Source organism: Lytechinus pictus, chromosome 5, assembly GCF_037042905.1.
Source record: "Lytechinus pictus isolate F3 Inbred chromosome 5, Lp3.0, whole genome shotgun sequence".
In the NCBI taxonomy this organism is placed as follows: Eukaryota; Metazoa; Echinodermata; class Echinoidea; order Temnopleuroida; family Toxopneustidae; genus Lytechinus; species Lytechinus pictus.
The window spans coordinates 41,488,254-41,509,561 of NC_087249.1; the positions used below are offsets into that span (position 1 = coordinate 41,488,254).

General features: G+C 37.3%; 1 protein-coding gene across 7 annotated transcripts in view; it reads left to right on the plus strand.

Annotated features, from left to right (window-relative positions):
• Window positions 1–17,899, plus strand: part of LOC129261987 (beta-alanine-activating enzyme-like) — a 28,367-nt gene extending 10,468 nt beyond the window's left edge. For 5 of the 7 annotated variants that reach the window (XM_064100401.1, XM_064100402.1, XM_064100406.1 and 2 more), the window contains 11 exons: window positions 1,257–1,446; window positions 2,718–2,965; window positions 3,970–4,064; window positions 6,132–6,313; window positions 9,206–9,952; window positions 10,480–11,408; window positions 11,846–11,994; window positions 12,706–12,869; window positions 13,735–13,866; window positions 16,107–16,238; window positions 16,864–17,899. In XM_064100401.1, the coding sequence (XP_063956471.1) occupies window positions 1,257–1,446; window positions 2,718–2,965; window positions 3,970–4,064; window positions 6,132–6,313; window positions 9,206–9,952; window positions 10,480–11,408; window positions 11,846–11,994; window positions 12,706–12,869; window positions 13,735–13,866; window positions 16,107–16,238; window positions 16,864–17,289 (3,394 nt within the window). In that variant the 3' untranslated portion in view covers window positions 17,290–17,899. Of the gene's footprint in view, window positions 1–809; window positions 975–1,256; window positions 1,447–2,717; window positions 2,966–3,969; window positions 4,065–6,131; window positions 6,314–9,205; window positions 9,953–10,479; window positions 11,409–11,845; window positions 11,995–12,705; window positions 12,870–13,734; window positions 13,867–16,070; window positions 16,239–16,863 lie in introns of those variants that run through there. The other 2 variants (XM_054900013.2, XM_064100404.1) reach the window with 2 other exon arrangements.
• The last annotated feature ends 3,409 nt before the right edge of the window (window positions 17,900–21,308 follow it).

Below are 21,308 nucleotides of genomic sequence, written 5' to 3' on the forward strand. Positions count from 1 at the left end.
TGCCTTTCTTTCTTTTGTGTTTCTTTAGAAATGAACAGCTGCTTGAATAAATTTGTTGCCTGTTGGAACTCCAGTCATAGAATCTGTTTGGTCAAATATAGAGCTAGCCACAGTACATAGTGAATATAGTCTCACTAATTCAGACTCTGTATTATGCACTAGTATGCGGATTAGGCAAACCAAGGGTCTGTGCCTGTAGACTACCCCCTATTATTGGGACTTTCCTGACATTCAAGTCGTTTTTTTTCTAAGATTCTCAAATGGTTTGTATCCTATTGGTCTGCTAGGAGATGGAATAATCTCAGATTGTCTGACACCTTCATAGCTAAATTCACATGGCCTACCATCGATATGTGTTCTAATTACTGTTCGTCCATCCTTAATTTGATCTAAAACTCACTTTATTAGACTAATTGTAATTTAGCCTTATGCTCAGACCAGTGTTGTAGTCAAGGCCCAAATCCTCAAGGCAGAGGCCAAGGCCATCTAAAGGCCAAAGCTTTTTAAGTCCAAGGCCAAGGCATTGATTGAAAAGGTAGGCCTTAATTAAGGCACCTTTTAAGGCCAAGTCTGAGCATCAATGCACTCCCACATTGGCTCAGGTGCATAGTTTGAGTATAGAGACTATGTGGTGGTAAACCAAAATCAGTATTACACAAACAAAGAAGTGATGGAGAATGAATTTTATGTACTGTGTGGAACACCATTGTCATGTACATGCCATCCAATGACAGTAGAACAATAGGTGGATACCTGAATGGAATACCATTGACTGTAGAAAGAATGTATCTGCTCTGAACTTGTAAGCCACTTCACAACTTGGCAGCCAAGCAGAAAGCACCCCACTTAGCTCTCGGGTAAAGCCTGAATGTTAATGTGTACTTTGAGTGACACAGAACTCGGCCTCTATGTATATCAACTTATTGGAGAGTTGCTACTTGATATGAATTGGGCCAGAACTACAGTTTGGAAAGGTAATTGTTCAACATGATTTAATAATAAACCTTTTGCGTGCATTCATTTTCCAAGTTTAGTGGAGGGGACACAGAGTTATGCTTCCAGTTTATGACTACACAATATTCATGTGTATGTTGGAATATATAGCATTATTTAATTGTTTTTCTCCTAATTGTCTTATTTCATATTTGGCAAATATTCCTTGTTTCACACAGATGCAAGATATCACAAAGAAAGGTATTCATAATGTTATCCATATCCATGATAATATTTTTCTTCTCTATCCCATTATTTGACAGGATGGCGTTCACAATTACTGAAGATGATGTGGTGTTCATGGCTTCACCTTTGACCTTTGACCCGAGTGTAGTTGAGATGTTCATGACGTTGAGCAAGGGAGCGACCCTTCTGATTGTACCTACCGAGCTCAAGATGGCCCCCAGCTCTCTGGCCAGAGTCCTTAGGAGGAACCATGTGACGGTGCTCCAGGTAAAAAAAGATCTGGGCTTTCATTTGTTTTTTAAAGGAAAATAGTCTGGTTTATTTTGCTGTTTTTTATTTTTTTAATACAATTCAACTGTTATAATGTATAATTAATTCCTAACTCGTCTTTTACAACAAATTTATTTCAATGTTATGGTAGCTGTCTAGAAAAACCCTTGAGGGTTTTGTACACCAGCAAATGTCCATTTGTATTACTTTTTTTTATCTATATTATTTCAATATTGTATTTTGGTTATCATATTTATACCTCTTGGTGGCACTACTTCTATATGGAATGGATTAAAGTACAATTGAATTGCATGCAAATGTATGTATCACTCTGCACAAAGTGGGGAAAAAAAAGTGACATGATATTTGTAAATGGGATTCCAGACTAGTAATTCCAGGGAATTTAGTAAATTTTATAGTAAAAGTTTTATCGCATTAAGGTATCATAGCATTTTTAGCTTCAAGCAATATTAACTGTGCTGTGCCATCCAAATTCAAGTTGATTCCTACTGATGCATAATGCTCAATACAACCAAGTAGTTTGTAACAAATGGGAACTATCCAACACATTTCCTTTAAAGCCATTTTGATGCTGCAAGGATAAAGCATGTTAGACATGTTCCTTATTGGATTTGTCTTGCAGATTGTATACTAAAGATTCCTTCCAAACTACAGACCTACTGGCCAGATACAATAGGAAATATGCTTTTTTAATAAATGGTAATTACTTTTCGCTGCCTCTGGTCGGATATTATGGGCAGACGCATTGCTAACTTCTACAGGGAAAAGCAAAAATAAATAAATACATTTGGGTTTTCATTTTTTTGACATCCATTCAGTTCAGTTAGGTATTCAATTCAGATCAGTTTGGTATGTATACTATGTGCTTCAGATAAATTTGTCTTTTATTCTTCATAATATTATAAGTCACTTTCCTACTTCTCTGGTCATCTTCATTGTTTTCCTATTCAGATGTATTCATTCATTCCATCCTCATATCTGGTTCTTTTGTTGAACATTCTTTTATTACACAATCACCCTGGCCTACCCATATTCATCCTAGTTCTTTCTCATTGTGTTTTATTTTTATGAATTGGGTTACTACATTTCAGTTGGGTTCTATTTTTTTAGACACCTACCATGCAACAAATAATTCCATAGACTAGTCTGTCGTACAATGTAAATGAGGCATGAGATCTTAAGATATTTAAGAACAGGCTGTAAAAAAAGCACATCTGAAATCGTTTCATTGTCATTTGTCTCACCAGGCCACACCATCTCTTGTATCCCGCTTCTCGACCTTGACCTTGCAACAGGACCTTCTTGGTGCTTCCTCTACCCTTCGAATCCTTGCATTTGGGGGCGAGTCCTGTCCCACACCAGCTACCATCGCCTCTTGGAGGGGGCCTGGGAACCAGACGGAATTCTTCAATCTCTATGGCATCACTGAAGTATCCAGCTGGGCATCCTGTTTCAAGATTCCAGAAGAGTGGCTGGAGAAGAGACTAGATCAGCAGTGAGTACCAAGCAGTATTGTCCACTTGAGATATATTCTTAAAGGGGGAGTGAATTGTGTGTGGTCTCTCATTTTATTTGTATAGAGAAACCAAATGTTTTGAGAGGAAAAGTAATTGTTATGTTACTTGGTAACATTATTATTGCAGTATAAATGCATTGAGTAGTTAATTAGCATGTTATCATTCAAGTGGGTCTTTATTACTAGATTACACTTGCATTATGGGTCACGAAACTGTCCAGGTATGAGTAGTTGAGGACTCGAGATGGAGCTATCGGTTCTTATCTGCTTTAAATCACAACCCAAGAAAATGTTCATGTTTTGGTGAGCTTTTGCCAGCGATACTGCTAACTTCATCGGGCCTCGTCGTAGATGGCATTGTCGTTACAAAAGTCTGGAGAGGACTTGGAGCATTGCAAGCAAAAGCTTATACCAAAACAGGAAACTTAATCGGATTGTGATAGAAAGGGCAATGCTATAACCTGCATGATGTCTGCTCCCTGTGTGTGGGGTCTTCAGGGGCCTGTTTCATAAAGCTGTTCGTAAGTTACGAATGACTTTATGCACGACTGATGACCCTTTCTTGTGCTATATGATATATCCCTGTGTAGCTGACTTATGTATAAGAACATGTTCCAGTCTTTCGTAAAGTTGTGCGTAACTTTACGAACAGCTTTATGAAATAACATTTGTAGTAGTGGCCTGTCCTTCCAAATCTTCTCCCATAGACTTTGTACACATGACGCGGGATGAAGCTGGCCTCGACTACACCCCTGATAAGTTTTCGTGGCTGTCTAATTTCTTAAAAAGTGCAAGTTATCAATGCTTAAGAAATTCATTAAGTGCAGTAACTTCCAGTATGGAAAAAATGGAGGTCAGATGTACAAAAAGGGTGCTCATTTGATGGAATTACCGTAAAGCATTATCTCATGTCATCGAACAATGAACTTTGTTTAAATGCCTTTTTTATATTAAAGGTTTTACATTATTTTTTTTTCTTTCAGTATTCCATTGGGAGATGCATTAAAAGATACCATACTTCATGTTAGAGATGAAAGAGGACGAGTGATTCATTCAGGCATAGGGGAGGTTTTTATTGGTAAATATAAGTAACATGTCCACTTAATCTTGATAAGGCCTGTTTAGGCAGCAGTGCATGTATTTATATCATATTGAATGAAAGTTACTTGAAAATAGATTTGAAAGTTGAATTTTCAGCTTTGTCACTTGAAGATATAATTCATGAGAGATTAAATTAATGATGTATGACAAAGTTTAATAATTATTTCAAAGATGATTCAATTTTAAGAAGAAGTAAGCAAATTTCCTTGGAAATACAATGGAAGTACATGTATGTGCATGTTTTGTGCATATTAAACAAAATAATTCTTTTTGTGGTGCGGTGTCTAAAAATGTTAGTGTTACAAAACGATGCTTTTTTTATGCATGATAAGTGATGTATAATGCATGGGATTTTTGTATTGTATGGAGGAGCCGTGGTGTAGTGGTTCTGGCTCTCGCCTTGTAAACAGAGGGTCGTGTGTTCGAATCCCACCACTGTCTGGTGTCCTTTAGCAAGGCGTTAATCCACACTTTGCCACTATCGACCAAGGTGCTAAATGGGTACCCGGTAGGATGTGAAAGTCATTGTAGCTTGTCCAGTACTGTGTGCGCCTCACCAGCGACTTACTGGAATACTCCCCAGGGAGTGGAGGATGTGCACACATTGTGTGTGGGAATGACTGATTGAAGCCGATGACCGGGGTAATAATATATCTGTAAAGCGCTTTTTTAATAGACACGTCGTTCCGATGTGTATTAAGCGCTATATAAAAGCGGATTATTATTGTTGTTGCATTGATGTCAGTGTGAAGAACAGGATAATATTTTCCTCTTAAAGATAAATGCCAGTTGTGGTAACGATCTCAAAATGAATTCGAACAGAATCCAATAAAATGGTCACCCAATTGTATGCGTGTATAAATAAAATATACCGGTATGTGCCAAATGACTCTTTGAAAAGATGTGTTATTACCGAGAAATTAGCAAAATAAGCATGGAATTCATAAAATGTCAGGTATTTTTCCAAGTAAATTAATATTAATTATATTAATACACTGTCCCACATATACCTTTTTGTGTCAGTGATCATCAGGTTTTCAGCTAAACTTTCACGATTTCACTGAGAAGTTTATTTCAATGTACCAGCTTCAGATCTATGATAAATATTGTGGCAATTAACCTTGATTTTTAATGACTTTCTCATGAAATAATTGTTTTCTGCAACTACTATCTTTACCTTTAATAGAACACTTTAATTATACTCATAAAAATACTGTATACACCACTGGGAAAAGAAAAATTACACAGGGACTTGAAGTATGAGAAATTCCCCATTCAATGCAATGTCTTGGCTTATCCTATGTGTTTCATGACATTTGCTCCGGCGACAATTGCTCCGCTCTAAATTCCACACACTATTCGAATGACCAATTTCAACCCTGGGCTTAACACTAAAGCCTACTCTAAACGTAACATCAAACCGTATTGCAACCCTAACCCTACATCTTAGACGAAATTAAGCCCGGAGTTATTGTCGCAGGAGCAAATGTCGTTTCACCATCCTACGTTACAGATTTAGGCAGTAGGTTGCAATAAGTAGCCCCCCCCAATTATTTTTTTGCCTGATACACCAAATATTTCACAATCAGTTATTCTGTGATTTTGTATAAGGTCAGGACGTTTGGTAGGTGCTCTTCCGTGATTTTTACATAAATAGAGACACAGTTCAAATTCAAATTTGGGGTGATGATTGACTCACAAAATCCTTGAAAATAAAAATCGTTGTATACAGGAACACATTGGGTGATTTCAAGTCCGGTGTTGGCCTTGGTGTTGGTGTTGAAATTTGGATTGCTTCCTCTATCTCCAAAACTTATTCAGAGTTTGTAAAACTGATCCAGATCACATTATTGACATATCAACAACTAGTGTATGACTTTTCGGGACCATCTTCATTTTATGTTTGGTGTTATAATCTTGTAAAAATTGAGCTAACACCAACACCAAAAGGTCAACACTGAACTTGAAATCACCCATTTCGCCTTCCCTTGAATAATTCTCACCATCAGGCTTTATTATACCAGGAAATTTTCTTCCATCTCAGGAGGATACCATCGTGTGTGTTTCCTTGGCAATGAAGAACTTCAAGTTGGTAGAGACCAGCTGATCATGAGAGCAACCGGAGATATGGTAGAGGTCACCAAGAGAGGGCGCTTCTTCCTCGGTCGCGGGGATGATCAGATCAAGCGCCACGGCAAACGAACAAGTCTCTTTCGTATTAAACAGGTGATATTTTGTTCCGCTTGCCATCTCTACATTTATGACAATGATACTTTAGTATGGGGAGTTTACTTGATGACCCTTTTTAGTCTTGAGAAAAAAATGTAAGAATAATTCTTCAACATTGGCAATAAAAAAAAAACCTGAGCCTTCATCTAATTTGAGCCTCTGCATCAGTATTCTGCACCTGAATTTTTTCTCTCATTTGGCATATTCTGCAATTCTTGTTTTTGCTTTTAAGGATTCATTTTATTTTAAGTGGAATTTAATTCAAAGCTGGAGTTACATTTGCTACGTTTGACACTTAAAATTTGACTATTACAAAATACTCAATTGCCATGGTGATGGTGTTTTCATGGTATTTGTATTTATATATTTAGGCATAAGGAATCTGGAATTTTATGAAGACTTTATTCAATCAAGATTTGTAGAATGTCATGGTATGTGTATTTACATATTGGGGCATAGGGAATCAGTAATTTTGTGAATATTACTTTCAGTTATGGTAGAATTTTTTAATGTCTCAAATGTATGTCATGATTTATTCTACAAGGGATGACCTTTGTTATGTTCCAGTTGAATAATGTCATGGTATTTGTATTTACATAAGTAGGACATCCTTAAAGGGGAAGTTCACCCTGAAGAAAACTTTGTTGTAAAAATAGCAGAAAAAATAGTAAAAAATATTGGTGAAGGTTTGATGAAAATCCGTTTAAGAGTAAGAAAGTTATTCGAGTTCAAAGTTTTGGATTTGTGACGTCATAAAAGTATGGGGAGTTTACTTGATGACCCTTTTTAGTCTTGAGAAAAAAATGTAAGAATAATTCTTCAACATTGGCAATAAAAAAAAAACCTGAGCCTTCATCTAATTTGAGCCTCTGCATCAGTATTCTGCACCTGAATTTTTTCTCTCATTTGGCATATTCTGCAATTCTTGTTTTTGCTTTTAAGGATTCATTTTATTTTAAGTGGAATTTAATTCAAAGCTGGAGTTACATTTGCTACGTTTGACACTTAAAATTTGACTATTACAAAATACTCAATTGCCATGGTGATGGTGTTTTCATGGTATTTGTATTTATATATTTAGGCATAAGGAATCTGGAATTTTATGAAGACTTTATTCAATCAAGATTTGTAGAATGTCATGGTATGTGTATTTACATATTGGGGCATAGGGAATCAGTAATTTTGTGAATATTACTTTCAGTTATGGTAGAATTTTTTAATGTCTCAAATGTATGTCGTGATTTATTCTACAAGGGATGACCTTTGTTATGTTCCAGTTGAATAATGTCATGGTATTTGTATTTACATAAGTAGGACATCCTTAAATGGGAAGTTCACCCTGAAGAAAACTTTGTTGTAAAAATAGCAGAAAAAATAGTAAAAAATATTGGTGAAGGTTTGATGAAAATCCGTTTAAGAGTAAGAAAGTTATTCGAGTTCAAAGTTTTGGATTTGTGACGTCATAAAAGTATGGGGAGTTTACTTGATGACCCTTTTTAGTCTTGAGAAAAAAATGTAAGAATAATTCTTCAACATTGGCAATAAAAAAAAAACCTGAGCCTTCATCTAATTTGAGCCTCTGCATCAGTATTCTGCACCTGAATTTTTTCTCTCATTTGGCATATTCTGCAATTCTTGTTTTTGCTTTTAAGGATTCATTTTATTTTAAGTGGAATTTAATTCAAAGCTGGAGTTACATTTGCTACGTTTGACACTTAAAATTTGACTATTACAAAATACTCAATTGCCATGGTGATGGTGTTTTCATGGTATTTGTATTTATATATTTAGGCATAAGGAATCTGGAATTTTATGAAGACTTTATTCAATCAAGATTTGTAGAATGTCATGGTATGTGTATTTACATATTGGGGCATAGGGAATCAGTAATTTTGTGAATATTACTTTCAGTTATGGTAGAATTTTTTAATGTCTCAAATGTATGTCGTGATTTATTCTACAAGGGATGACCTTTGTTATGTTCCAGTTGAATAATGTCATGGTATTTGTATTTACATAAGTAGGACATCCTTAAAGGGGAAGTTCACCCTGAAGAAAACTTTGTTGTAAAAATAGCAGAAAAAATAGTAAAAAATATTGGTGAAGGTTTGATGAAAATCCGTTTAAGAGTAAGAAAGTTATTCGAGTTCAAAGTTTTGGATTTGTGACGTCATAAACGAGCAGCTGCCCCATGTGTTATGTAATATAAAATGCATGAATTTCAAATTTTGTATGGTTCCTGATGACTTAATTTTTTTTCTATTCATGATCGGGTGTGAAATGATTTGTCTATTGATATACAAAAGGTACAGTGAAAACCATTTTAAATTTTCTGAGAAAATGACATTTCATTGATTTTTTACCATTCGCTATGTAGGAATGCTGCTCGCACATGACGTCACAAATCAAATAATTGAAATTCTAATAACTTTTTAATTATTTGATGAATTTTTCTCAAACCTTCGGCAATATTTTTTATTATTTTTTCTGCTATTTTTACAATAAACTTTTTGTCAGGGTGAACTTCCCCTTTAACTAGACCTTGGGCCCGTCTTACAAGAGTTACGATTGATCCATCAATTGTTACTCTATAGAAATACATCAGTGTCATAATTTTTTCTACAGGAAATTTGCAAAATGTCCTTTGTAAACAAAGGAGATCACACCAAATTGTCAAGAAATCAATGAATTCATGGATATACGTTCATATCTAGATTAAAAAAAAATAAACATGCATTTTATATGTTGACTTTGCTGGCTATCCATTGTTGATTGGATCAATCGCAACTCTTTGTAAGACGGGGCCCTGATTTTGTGATGTCTTTGTTGTTAAATGATAATCATAGAAGAATAAAACAGCATCCTGCTCTTTATTCTGATCTCTAAAAGGTCATTGAAGCTTGTCCAGATATTGGATCCTGTGATGTTATTCATACAGATGGCAGACTCGTTGCGTTCTACACTTCAATCATTAACAACCCTACCTCAACGCCACCTCCACCGGAGCTAACCGTTCCAGAGAATGATAATACCAAGAATTCCCTATTACCTTGGACAACTGGTGAGCCATCTCTGCCATCTCTATCAACGTCACCATCATTATCATCGGTAGCAACGCAAAGACTAGACCAAGAAACCTGTGAAATATCAGCTGGAGTAGAAGAGCTATCACAAGTGAGTGAATCTACTCCTTCAGTGGCTCAAAAGGATAAAACAACATCAAAATATATTTCATCAAGGCAGTTGGCAGAGCCATCAAGTTTACATTTCAATCACAAACCATCCTCTGGTATATCTGAAATAGATGTGGGTGACCACCCACATGATGATAGCGTACATTCAACTTCTGGAGCAACAGTTTCATCAGACTTGGACAGCTCATTGGGAAAATTAGCACAGCCTTCGAGGAATATAATAGAGTATCTTCGGGGTGCTCTTCCAAACCATGCCATCCCTGACAAGTTTGTGGTCCTCCAGACACTCCCCATCACAAGACATGGCAAGGTAGATACCGGTGCCCTCAAGGAACTGTATTGGCGCCTAGAAGCATCTGAGAAGGAGAGGAAAGAAAGGGAGCCCTCTTGGGGCCGAACCTTACCAGGAAGATGGAAAGAGATTGTGATACAAGAATGGAAGGTGGGTAATACTAATAGAGCTTCTTGAATGCCAAGAAACTGAACAAACAATTGATACCGGCAGGAATCATAGATATTGTGACTCTGTCAGTGAAGAATCTTGGACAATTTTAATTCACCTTTTGTGAAGTGAATCCGGGTGGTGGATGTGATCTTCATGATCGATGACGGATCTATAACAGTCAGGGATTTCAATATTACCTTGTTATAACAATTAAGACTATATGAGAAAAAATGTCAAATTAATTACCGTTGTTAGGATAAGTACAAGAACATGTCATGAGGATCCCTGCAATTTTTTCACCAGCATTATTTTTTTTTTTAAGGAAAGGCAGAGCTGGGAATAGGTGAAAAAAAAAATCCTGCCTTTTCTTTTCCAGGAAATATTTCACTACTTATGTTTGTTGCCTTCCTGATCTCTATATATGTTGATATAAAACAAAATCTTGTTTTATCTAGCTTTATCTTGTGCTGTCTTTGTTATCAGGTCTCCATAATTTTATAACATTTTTCCCCTGTTGAAAACAGAGCTCTCTCTTCCTGGCCGAGTCGGATGCAATCAGAGACCACAACACTTTTATGACTCTCGGTGGAGATTCTTTCCAAGCTCTTCGCTTGGTCCAATCTCTGGAAGCTTCCCTTGGCACTCCTCTTCCTGATCTCATGGATGTTCTCCTGCATCAGACATTCCTCGAAGTTCTGGAAACAATCGCACAATGTCTTCAAGAAACTTCTTTCCAACATCATCTTGAAAACTATCAAGATATGGAGATCAATAGTCAAAAGAGAATCAATCGTGATTCAGAAAATAATCGTGACATAAAGAGTTACAAACAAAAGGTCATTGATTCTGTCCAGTTTCGAGAAACTCATATTCATCATCAGCAAAATAATTTAAAAGACAGTAAGGAACAGTTTATGAATGAAACTCTGGAAAATGCAGTTGTTACAGGCACCAGTCATGAAACTGTCCTAAGCGTTGATCAGCTTAATGATGTACCAACTTCAGAAAATAATTTTTTAAATGCATCGTTATCTCAGCACCCAAGTGATTGTCTTTTAGAAGTTGACTCTTCAACTAACAGAGTGGAAGCAGACGATGGTATCCTCACCGGACAAAGACTAAAAAGAAAACTGGATTCTCTAGATCCTTTGGATGATGCTTCTTCAAAGAAGCCATTGAGCCCAGAGATAGCACCTCTGTCAGGCTCAAACAGACTAACTTCACCACCAGATACCAAAAAAAACTCCATCGTTTCAGTAAGAAGAGGTTGCCAGATTTCTCATCATGGCAGTTTTCAGAAAATGGCAATGGAGGGGGACTATTGGCCTTTTGAGGATCCATCCATGGGGCCATCAGAACGTAGTAGAAAGATAGGAACGCTCACATTTGAAGAAAATTGGAGAGTGGACACTGGAAAATGTGTGGATGCTTCACCTCTTGTGGTTTGTACTAGGTAGGGAAATCTCTGTTGATTTGGATAATTAATACATTCAGTCACTTTGTTTATTTATTATTTTGGAGGGGGATGGTAAAAAGCCCTTATTAAAAAGATTGGATTTTCCCCCTATATATTTTTGTAATATATTTTCTCGTGTCCCAAGCAGATAGATGAATTCTTGTATAATCTTTCATAGTCTGTATAAGAATGGTGCTGGCACTTGTCATTGAAATATATGTACAATGTGTAGATTACAGTTTCACAATGCAACAAGACTGCATTCCAATATTTGGGAGCTTTTATATTTTTTCAATGTAGGGTTTACCACTGTCCTGTAAATGTTAATCAATTTATAGTGTGAAAGGATTATATATTTACATGAAAATTACATTTTCCTTATTGAAAAACATTTGCTTAATTTTCCTTTCTTTCCTCCTCACTGTATCCTGTAGCTCCTGCCAAACAGTTTATATTGGTTCGCATTCTCACCTTTTTATTGCTATCAACATGGAAACCGGGAATGTGTTATGGAAGACAGAATTGGGAGATCGAGTAGAATCATCAGCCTGTCTGTCAGCGTGTGGAAGATTTGTCATCGTTGGTAGGTACTTTTTCCTTGTTAAACTCAAAACTAATTGATTTATACAGTATTACATTGTTTTGAATATTTAGTGTTAAGATGTCGATTAGAATTCATTTGATATTTGTTGGCACATAAAATCAATGAATAGAATCTAAAGTTATTCCAAGTTGCATCGTACTATCTGTCTTTACTTTGCTCTCATAGAATAAAATAAACCCTGCAAAATCATTGACTCATACTATTCCACAAAATTTGTGAACACCTTTTATAGATGTTATAGAAGTGACATAGAGTGGCATATGATATGGCACAGCATGGGGCAGACTTTATTCCGACTACATGTACTATGCAGTCATGCTTGACCATCATTAAAATGGTTGTGATTTTTTACCTGATTGCTAAGAAAGCATGAATGCTTGTAAGCCTACAACCAGAGGACTGACGACTTAAGGTCTTCTCCGAGGGACCTGGTAATGAGGATTATTAATGCCTTACCAAAGGGCACTAGTGCACCAAGTGGGGATCGAACCAAGTTACTGGAATCCGAAACCCCCGCTCTTCTGACCGAGCCATTGTGCTTGCATGTTGCCAGGCGGGTGGGAACAACATCCCCTCCCCCCCATTAGTTTAGGAAAATGGGTGTACGGTTGAGGAAGAAATATTGAGGCAACATACCCTCTCCTTTTCTTGTGCTTAGAATCCTCAATCAATATTAATTTTTGTTTCCAGGTTGTTATGATCACTTTGTGTACTGCCTGTCGGCATTGAATGGACACATTTATTGGAAGTACGAAACTGGCGATGTTGTCAAGTGCTCACCAGTCTGCGATGTCACAAATGGACTGGTCTACATCGGGTCACATGATCAACACATCACGACCTTGCGAGTCAAGGTACTTTCAAAGAAATAATATGGGTTGCAGAATACGAAATGGCAACTTTTGTATTGGGAAACTCTTATAATGTTAAGAGAAAGCATTAGTAGAAATTCAACAACATTTGGGTAATTGATGTCATTTTATAGTAAAGATCGGCTATTTCATTGAAAGATAATTCTAACCTCGTTGTTGTGCTATAATCCACAAGGATTAGTTTTTGGTATAAAGACAGAAGCATATGTTTTTTATCCAAGTAGAGATGATATGTTATATATATTTATGTATATTTTGAGAAAAAAGTTAAATGTCAAAATTTCCCCCTCATCCCTCTCTCATTTCCCCCATAAGTTTTTTTGCACCACCCTAGATCAAGACATGCAAATTTATATCTTCCCAACGCTGTTTGGTGCCTTTCCAACCATTTTATTACATGATCTATTGTAATATCTTAGGGCTTCTGCATTTGGGCAAATTCTACAGTAATTTATTTCTGAATCTGTAGTGTTAGTTTGACTTTCCCCAGCTTGAAGTTCAATTTGCCCTTGGCCTCTGTTTTTTTCTGCCTGCGTTCTACTCATATTACTGAGTTCTCGCTCGGTGACGCGGAATGAATCTACAACGCAGCAAATGCATTGAAAATGCAAGTCAAATCGCAATGAAGTCTTTGTCAAGGGCCGGTGAATCAGAAAGGTAGTTTCGTCCATTTCAGAGCTGACGAAAAATCATGAGTATGTCTGTTGTCCAGAGTTACAGACGAAACTGCTGTTTCGCTTCACCGACCTTCGACAAAGACTCCATTGTCATGAAGGGCATTAGACAATAGACTATCTACGTTTCAGATAGCGTCTGCATAGCTATTATGAAAACTCTCTATTTTTAGGAGGAAACGTTTGAGGTAAAATGGCGTTCACATTGCGGAGGAGGTTCTGTCTTTGCCTCACCTTGTCTTCACAGAACGACGGGAACTCTGATAGCAGCCACCCTGAGAGGAAATATAGTAGCTTTTAACAAGGTAAGACCATGTCATCGCTTAACAAACTACCTACTGGTCCCTGTGCATAGTTTATGTGAATTACAGATTCTAGTAGTCAATAGGTGAAATTAAAATATAAATGTATCAAATGGACTTTCTGATGAGTTATATAATACCAACGAACGTAGAGGGCAGCAACACACAAGCGTGTTGCTATTAGGAAGGTCCACTCGATACGTGCATACAAATGAAGTGCGCGAGCAATTTGGTAGTCATGCCAACGAAACCATGATCCGATTCAATACACTCACGGAGTGACAGCAAAATAGAGGTAAACTAATAGATTATGACAATAGTAGATTAAAACAATGAAAACAAAAAATATATATAAAATTGAATAATAATGTACCACATTCTTAAAATAATATATCACTCAATTATTGTCACAATTCTTTTGTACATCTTCAGTAAAACAGGATTAAATTCTGTCATAATAAACCAGTCTGCTAATTTCACCCGGATTTAGCCAAGTCATTTTGTGACCACCGAAAACCTCTCAGAGCACTTTTTTAGTAGATTGTAGAGTTGATTTATTTTCATTTCCTCTTTATCATTATTTTTGCTTGAAATGTTTTTACATCAAATATCATGCTTAAAAATATGCAATACTTGTTCCTGTATTTTTCATAAAATATTACATGGTGGTGACAACAGTTTTATGACTTTGCATATCAATATGATAACAATTATACGTGAGTTTGATACGTCTTCATCTAAATTTCGCTACACCATAATGTGCCTACACAATCCAGCACCGCCTCTTGAGTATACAAGCGCCATGGCTGGCATGACCACGCCGGCGCCCCGGGCCGGTCGGTGCTTAGGTAAGGTACGGTGGGCTGCTTGCATATGCTAACACAAATTTTTGTAAAATTATGGAATGAAAATAGTAAATGTGACATAGACCTTCGCCCCTTGATAGTTCGTCTCAAGTCAAGACCCGTCGGAATATACGTAGCTCGATACTGAACCAGATAATTTCTGTCTAATATTATGTCTAACGTTAGACTGGGACTTGGCTTTGCTGTTTAGTGGTCGTATTCGATCCTGCCTGATGGATTGCAAAATGTGGGTTGGATTTGTGGATATAGCATAATTATTTTAGATTTTCAGACTACAATCTACACTGTAAGTGAAAATTAAAATTCTAACCTTGAATATTTATCGTTGCTCATCCGCCATAGTGCCACATTAATGACAGACCAAGTCTATATCTTTCAAGTGCATATCTAGCTAAGTCGAGTCGCGTCGAGATTATCCTGCCAGTGCAGTGCAGTCAGCATTATCATTCACGCAGCGCAGTACGCGCACCGAGGTACAGGTGACCGGGGAAGTTTCGGCGCGGCCAGACCAGAACATCATGGTCTTGGCTCTGGCGTTAGCTTGTGTAGATTTGGTAGGGGCAGCGAAATTAAGCAGAAGAACGGTAACACAAATGTCATCAGTCTATGTATTTTTATTGCTATGTAAACTACAAGAATCATGATTACATTTTGTCTTACAATTTTTTAAAAATACAAATATTCTAAAATAATATTATTTAACAAATTTTCTTGGAGGTTTTATTAGCAATAAAAAATAGTAAAATTGAACAAACGAAAAAAAATCAACTCTACAATCTTCCAAAAAAGTGCTCTGGGAGAAAATGGTCACAAAATCTGAGCGAAGTGGACCTTCCTAAAAGCAATACTGCAAAGTGTTGCTGCCCTCTACGTTCGTTGTATAATACTATACAAATAATGAATGTTTATGAGTGCAATGGACAGAATACTTCATGAGGAGAAAGATGAAATGATCCACTCAACGTTTATATGACACCTAGAAATAGATTCTTTTTCATATGAGATTTGTGAATTCCGATGCAATATATGCGCATGCAATGCGAGGAGCTCAGTCTGTTAATTATCGCGTACATACAACATGCGCGCTGCAAACACGAGGGGTGCCTGCAGTCTGGGTGCGCGCGTGCAATGGACAGAATCGTATGGATACAAATTGTACGATGAATGGATCTAAAATTGCATGGTTGATGACGTTATTGTAAAATGGGCTGAATGATCAATATCGAACAACCAATCAAATGACAAGGATCTATCTAGGTGTAATATAAATCTCATTGTTTTAATGTCAGATTGACAACTTGTCAGACAAAAACTTCTGAAACACTCTCCTCTTGTTCCAAGATGAACTTATGTGACAGTTTGCATTGAATACTGCAGGAGTCTGGAGTGAAGAAGTGGTGTTTCTCCTGCCCCAAACCTGTCTTTTCATCACCCGTTGCTATGGATGATGGTGTTTTGTTTGGATGTGTAGATGGCGTCATGTACTGCTTATCACATGCTGGTATAAAGGTAGGTGCCTCAGATAAAGACCGGGGGGGGGGGGATGTTTTACAAAGAATTTAGAGATACTATGCTAGTTGTTGTAACAATTTCAAAATAAGTTTGTACAGAATTCATCAATATGACCGCCCAAGTTTCTGTTTTGCATATATAGAGAATATGTGCTCGAGGATTCTGGAATAATTTGTGTAATTACTGAGAAATTTTCAAACTAACATTGGAAATCAAGCAAAGTGTCTTTTTTCCATGCAATAATGATACACTGTCCCAGGTGTGTTTATCTGTGTTACCGATCTACAGTCTGGTTTTTATTAGCTTAGTTTTTAGGATTTCTCAAAAATTAAGTTCGTGTAACTACCAGATTTAGATCCACGATCAAGTGACAGTAAATCTTAATTTTGCGTACTTTCTTGTAAAGTTACGCACGACTGGAAGCACAAGAAAGGGTCACCAGTTGTGCCTTAAGTCATTCTTAACTTACAAACAGCTCTAAGGAACATCCACCTGATCCATGTTTTGTATTGGTTGTTGCTCTTGGAATTTATAAAGTAAATCCTGAGATCAATGATTAGGAGATAAGGATTCTTTCAAAGAAGCAGATGCATGAATGATAATAATATTCTTGCTTTTGCAGCTCTGGATTTGGACAGTTCATGGACCCATTTTCTCATCGCCCTGCGTAACTAGTCTCCACCCGCCCTATCGGTCGGACTCCAATAGCAACCAACCATCTGGTCTTCTGGTCATTTTTGGCTCACACTGCGGCTCCGTTACCTGTCTTGACCCCTTGACCGGTCAGCATGTGTGGACTTCAGCAGTATCATCCTTCCCGATCTACTCCACGCCTTTCATATTCAACCGGGGTGGTTGTCGCAGGGTGGCCGTTGCATCAACGGAAGGTCACATCTACGTGCTAGATGTGCAGACATGCAAGATACTATCAGAAACAGAGCTTCCAGGTGAAGTGTTTTCCTCACCTATTGTGATTGGGAGCAAACATATCATTGTAGGATGTAGAGATGATTTTGTATATTGCTTATATTTAAAGGAAATGGAGTAAATAATGGGTAATGTCAAGATCAGTGTTCATAGTGTTCAGGGCTCGAATAAGCCTTATGAATCTATAAAAGTCAATAAAAAGTATGAAGTTTTAGTATGTCATTTTTATTTGCAATTCGATAGCACAAACATGCAACCTTTTGTGCTATTTTGGAGCCATATTCCAGCATGGTAAGAATTATCATGAAATATTATGTAACAATTTGTTTTTACAAAGAGTGGTACGGGATCTCCTTATCAATGTTTTTATGTCTTTCACTATCGGTCCTGTCCATGTAGTATATTTTATATGTTGTCTCTGATTTTTTCATCAACTTTTTTTCAGCCACCAAATGAGATAGTGATCAGATATTGTTAATCATATCTTGTCAAACTCCATCACATGGCTCACATTATCTTGAAAAAGTCTGTATCACCACCTGCATCTTACTTACTGAAAATGCTTTTTAAGAATTGACCATTCCTGATCTTAAACCTATTAGGATTTACTTTCTGCTGAGGGAGGTTGGAAAGATACATGTAGGACAATGACTTGACGCTAGCAGAGACATTCGTTGCACCACTATCAACCAAAATAAACTTGTTCTTTCCATTTAGGAGTTTATCCTTCACAGAGTTTCTCTCAAATGCAATCCTTTGTCATCAGTTCCTAAATATGTAAAAGTCAAATTCAAATAAGGCCAAGTCTGATCTCTTGATTGGGAAGAAGAGCAATGAGCGCTGTTGATCTCTTCAAAAAGGATAGATAAAGAATAGATGTCACAAATGTCTCGCGAAATAATGAGCTCACTGAATACTGCAGAGAATAATTACCTGTTGAAATGTTCAGGTGGTTGATTTGGTTCGCGCAACATGCGTTTCAGAACTTGCAAATAGTTATCTGCGGGAAAGCCAGAAAATTGTCAACTGGTCCAAATTGCCTAACATCATCAGCTAAATGTATGACAGCATGGATATTATAAATTAGCATCTCCTTTACAAACATATCTCCAAAGTTTCTTGAAAACACAATCAGCAATTCCTCCGCATACGTCACATATTTTATTGACAAAGATGGACTGCTCAGAATTGTCATGCGGACATGCAAGAGAGAGAAATTTCCAAAAATCTGATCTGACAAAGTGCCTTTCAGGGCAACCATACCTGTATAGATCAAAAATGTTCTAAACTCTGTTGCCTTCCATCTATCAATCTCAGCAAGAGATCTCTCTTTTCTTGAAAATTCACTTGGTATAACAGCTTTAAACTGAAGCAAGCTTCTGGAAATAGCATTGACATTTCCCGTCCAATTCGTGTCTGTAGAGGTCCACGTATCCAGACAAGAATCATTTTCCTGACAATACCTAAACATACATTATGCATATAATCTATTGGAAATTGACTGACCATTCCTACATGCAGTTGGGTCAATACACTTGTATCGTGATGGTGTTCTTGGTACACTTCTTGGTACACTTTATGAAAGCACAGGCTGTTATAGGTCGCCTGTTTTAGGCAAGTCAAAATGAAAGAAAAAAAAAAAAATTAGGATTCTTGCATGCACATATCTTGGTCTTCTTCAAACATGTATGGTACCTGTATGACAGTTTTCTCAGTTTGTGTTTGTGTTTTGCAAGTGGACGCTTGTGATCGGGAGAAAGTTTAATGTAACCGTTGATGACGTTGACGATGCATTTGCATATGGCATCTACAAGTTCCTTGTCGGCTGTTTTTAGTAATGCCTTTCACTGATGCTGGCACAGTGGACCAGGGTCTTGAGAAGAACCGCGTGGGTTTTGATGCGGCCGGACAACTTTCAAGAATAACGTTACTCCGAGATGAAGTTTTCATTTGGAGGTCGCTGTACTGCGTCTCTCCTGGAAAGATGTCAGTTCTCAGACGAAAGGAATCGGGAGTGTCTGGTTTTAAATTGATAAAAAAGGTAACGATACTTGTCTTTGGAGGCATAAGTGTAGGCCTCTCGAAAGTACCTTACATGTCCTGGTTAGTGGTTACATTAGCAAAACAAGTAATATGCATTTTATCTCTACAATTTTTATAAATAAACAGTAATATTGAGTGTTGAGGGATATTACCGCTGACTCTTTTCCCCTATGAAACAAATATTGACTGATATAGATTGTACTGGCGTTTCTGTGATGACACCCCTTGGTAAACAGAGCCGCAACTTTTTTGTTATCACCCGCAGTGTCCATCAGGTCATCGATGCTGAAAAAAAAGGTTTTGTATCAGGGCTTTTTGTATTGTCAGTATATTCGTAAAAATCTTCTGGCAAATTTTCATGAAACTCAATATTTGGAACGGTTTTCAAAATGGTGACATGACACTAGACGAAATATCCTTCACATCTCTTTTTTGTTTGTCAAAATGGAAGAAGCTTGACGCTCCTTCCATGCGCATGTCCAGATCTTCTTCGAACATACACTTGGTGTTATACACCTTATTCAATTGGTCAAAAATATCTTTGACATTTAATCTGGCTAGGGCGGCTTCGAAGAATTGATGTATCTGTTCATCCCTTGTCAGCCATTGACATTCGGGGTGGTTTCGCTGCCCACCATATTCATTTATGCATCCTATGCAGTTCTCATATACAACTTCATTGACTTAATTCGACAACGCTTTTACTGATAATATAAGTGGGCCTGTTGCTATGTTCAATCTTACCGGAATAGGCCTACTATCGGTATGCTCTGTGACATCCTGCATGTCCACTATCTGTTTTGGGCAAGTCAAAATTCAAGTTCTCTGGACCATTCTTCCGAGCGATAACATTTCTTTCAACTTTGACTTCACATGGGATTTTACATCTCTTTTTTGTTTGTCAAAATGGAAGAAGCTCGACGCTCCTTCCACGCACATGTCCTGATCTTCTTCGAACATACACTTGGTGTTATACACCTTATTCAATTGGTCCAAAAAATCTTTGACATTTAATCTGGCTAGGGCGGCTTCGAAGAATTTATCTATCTGTTCATCCCTTGTCAGCCATTGACATTCGGGGTGGTCTCGCTGCCCACCATATTCATTTATGCATCCTATGCAGTTCTCATATACAACTTCATTGACTTAATTCGACAACGCTTTTACTGCCATTATAACTGGGCCTGTTGCTATGTTCAATCTTACCGGAATAGTCATACTATTGATATGCTCGGTGATATCGGTCATGTCTGAGTTCTCTGGACCATTATTCCGAGCTATTACATTTCTTTCCATTTTGACTTCACATGGAATTTTACATCTCTTTTTTGTTTGTCAAAATGGAAGAAGCTCGACGCTCCTTCGACGCACAAGTCCTGATCTTCTTCGAACATACACTTGGTGTTATAGACCTTATTCAATTGGTCCAAAAAATCTTTGACATTTAATCTGGCTAGGGCGGCTTCGAAGAATTGATGTACAGGTATCTGTTCATCCCTTGTCAGCCATTGACATTCGGGGTGGTCTCGCTGCCCACCATATTCATTTATGCATCCTATGTAGTTCTCATATGCAACTTCATTGACTTAATTCGACAACGCTTTTACTGATAACATAAGTGGGCCTGTTGCTATGTTCAATCTTACCGGAATAGGCCTACTATCGGTATGCTCAGTGACATCCTGCATGTCCACTATCTGTTTTGGGCAAGTCAAAAGTTAAGTTCTCTGGACCATTCTTCCGAGCTATTACATTTCTTTCCATTTTGACTTCACATGGGATTTTACATCTCTTTTTTGTTTGTCAAAATGGAAGAAGCTCGACGCTCCTTCGACGCACATGTCCTGATCTTCTTCGAACATACACTTGGTGTTATACACCTTATTCAATTGGTCCAAAAAATCTTTGACATTTAATCTGGCTAGGGCGGCTTCGAAGAATTTATCTATCTGTTCATCCCTTGTCAGCCATTGACATTCGGGGTGGTTTCGCTGCCCACCATATTCATTTATGCATCCTATGCAGTTCTCATATACAACTTCATTGACTTAATTCGACAACGCTTTTACTGATAATATAAGTGGGCCTGTTGCTATG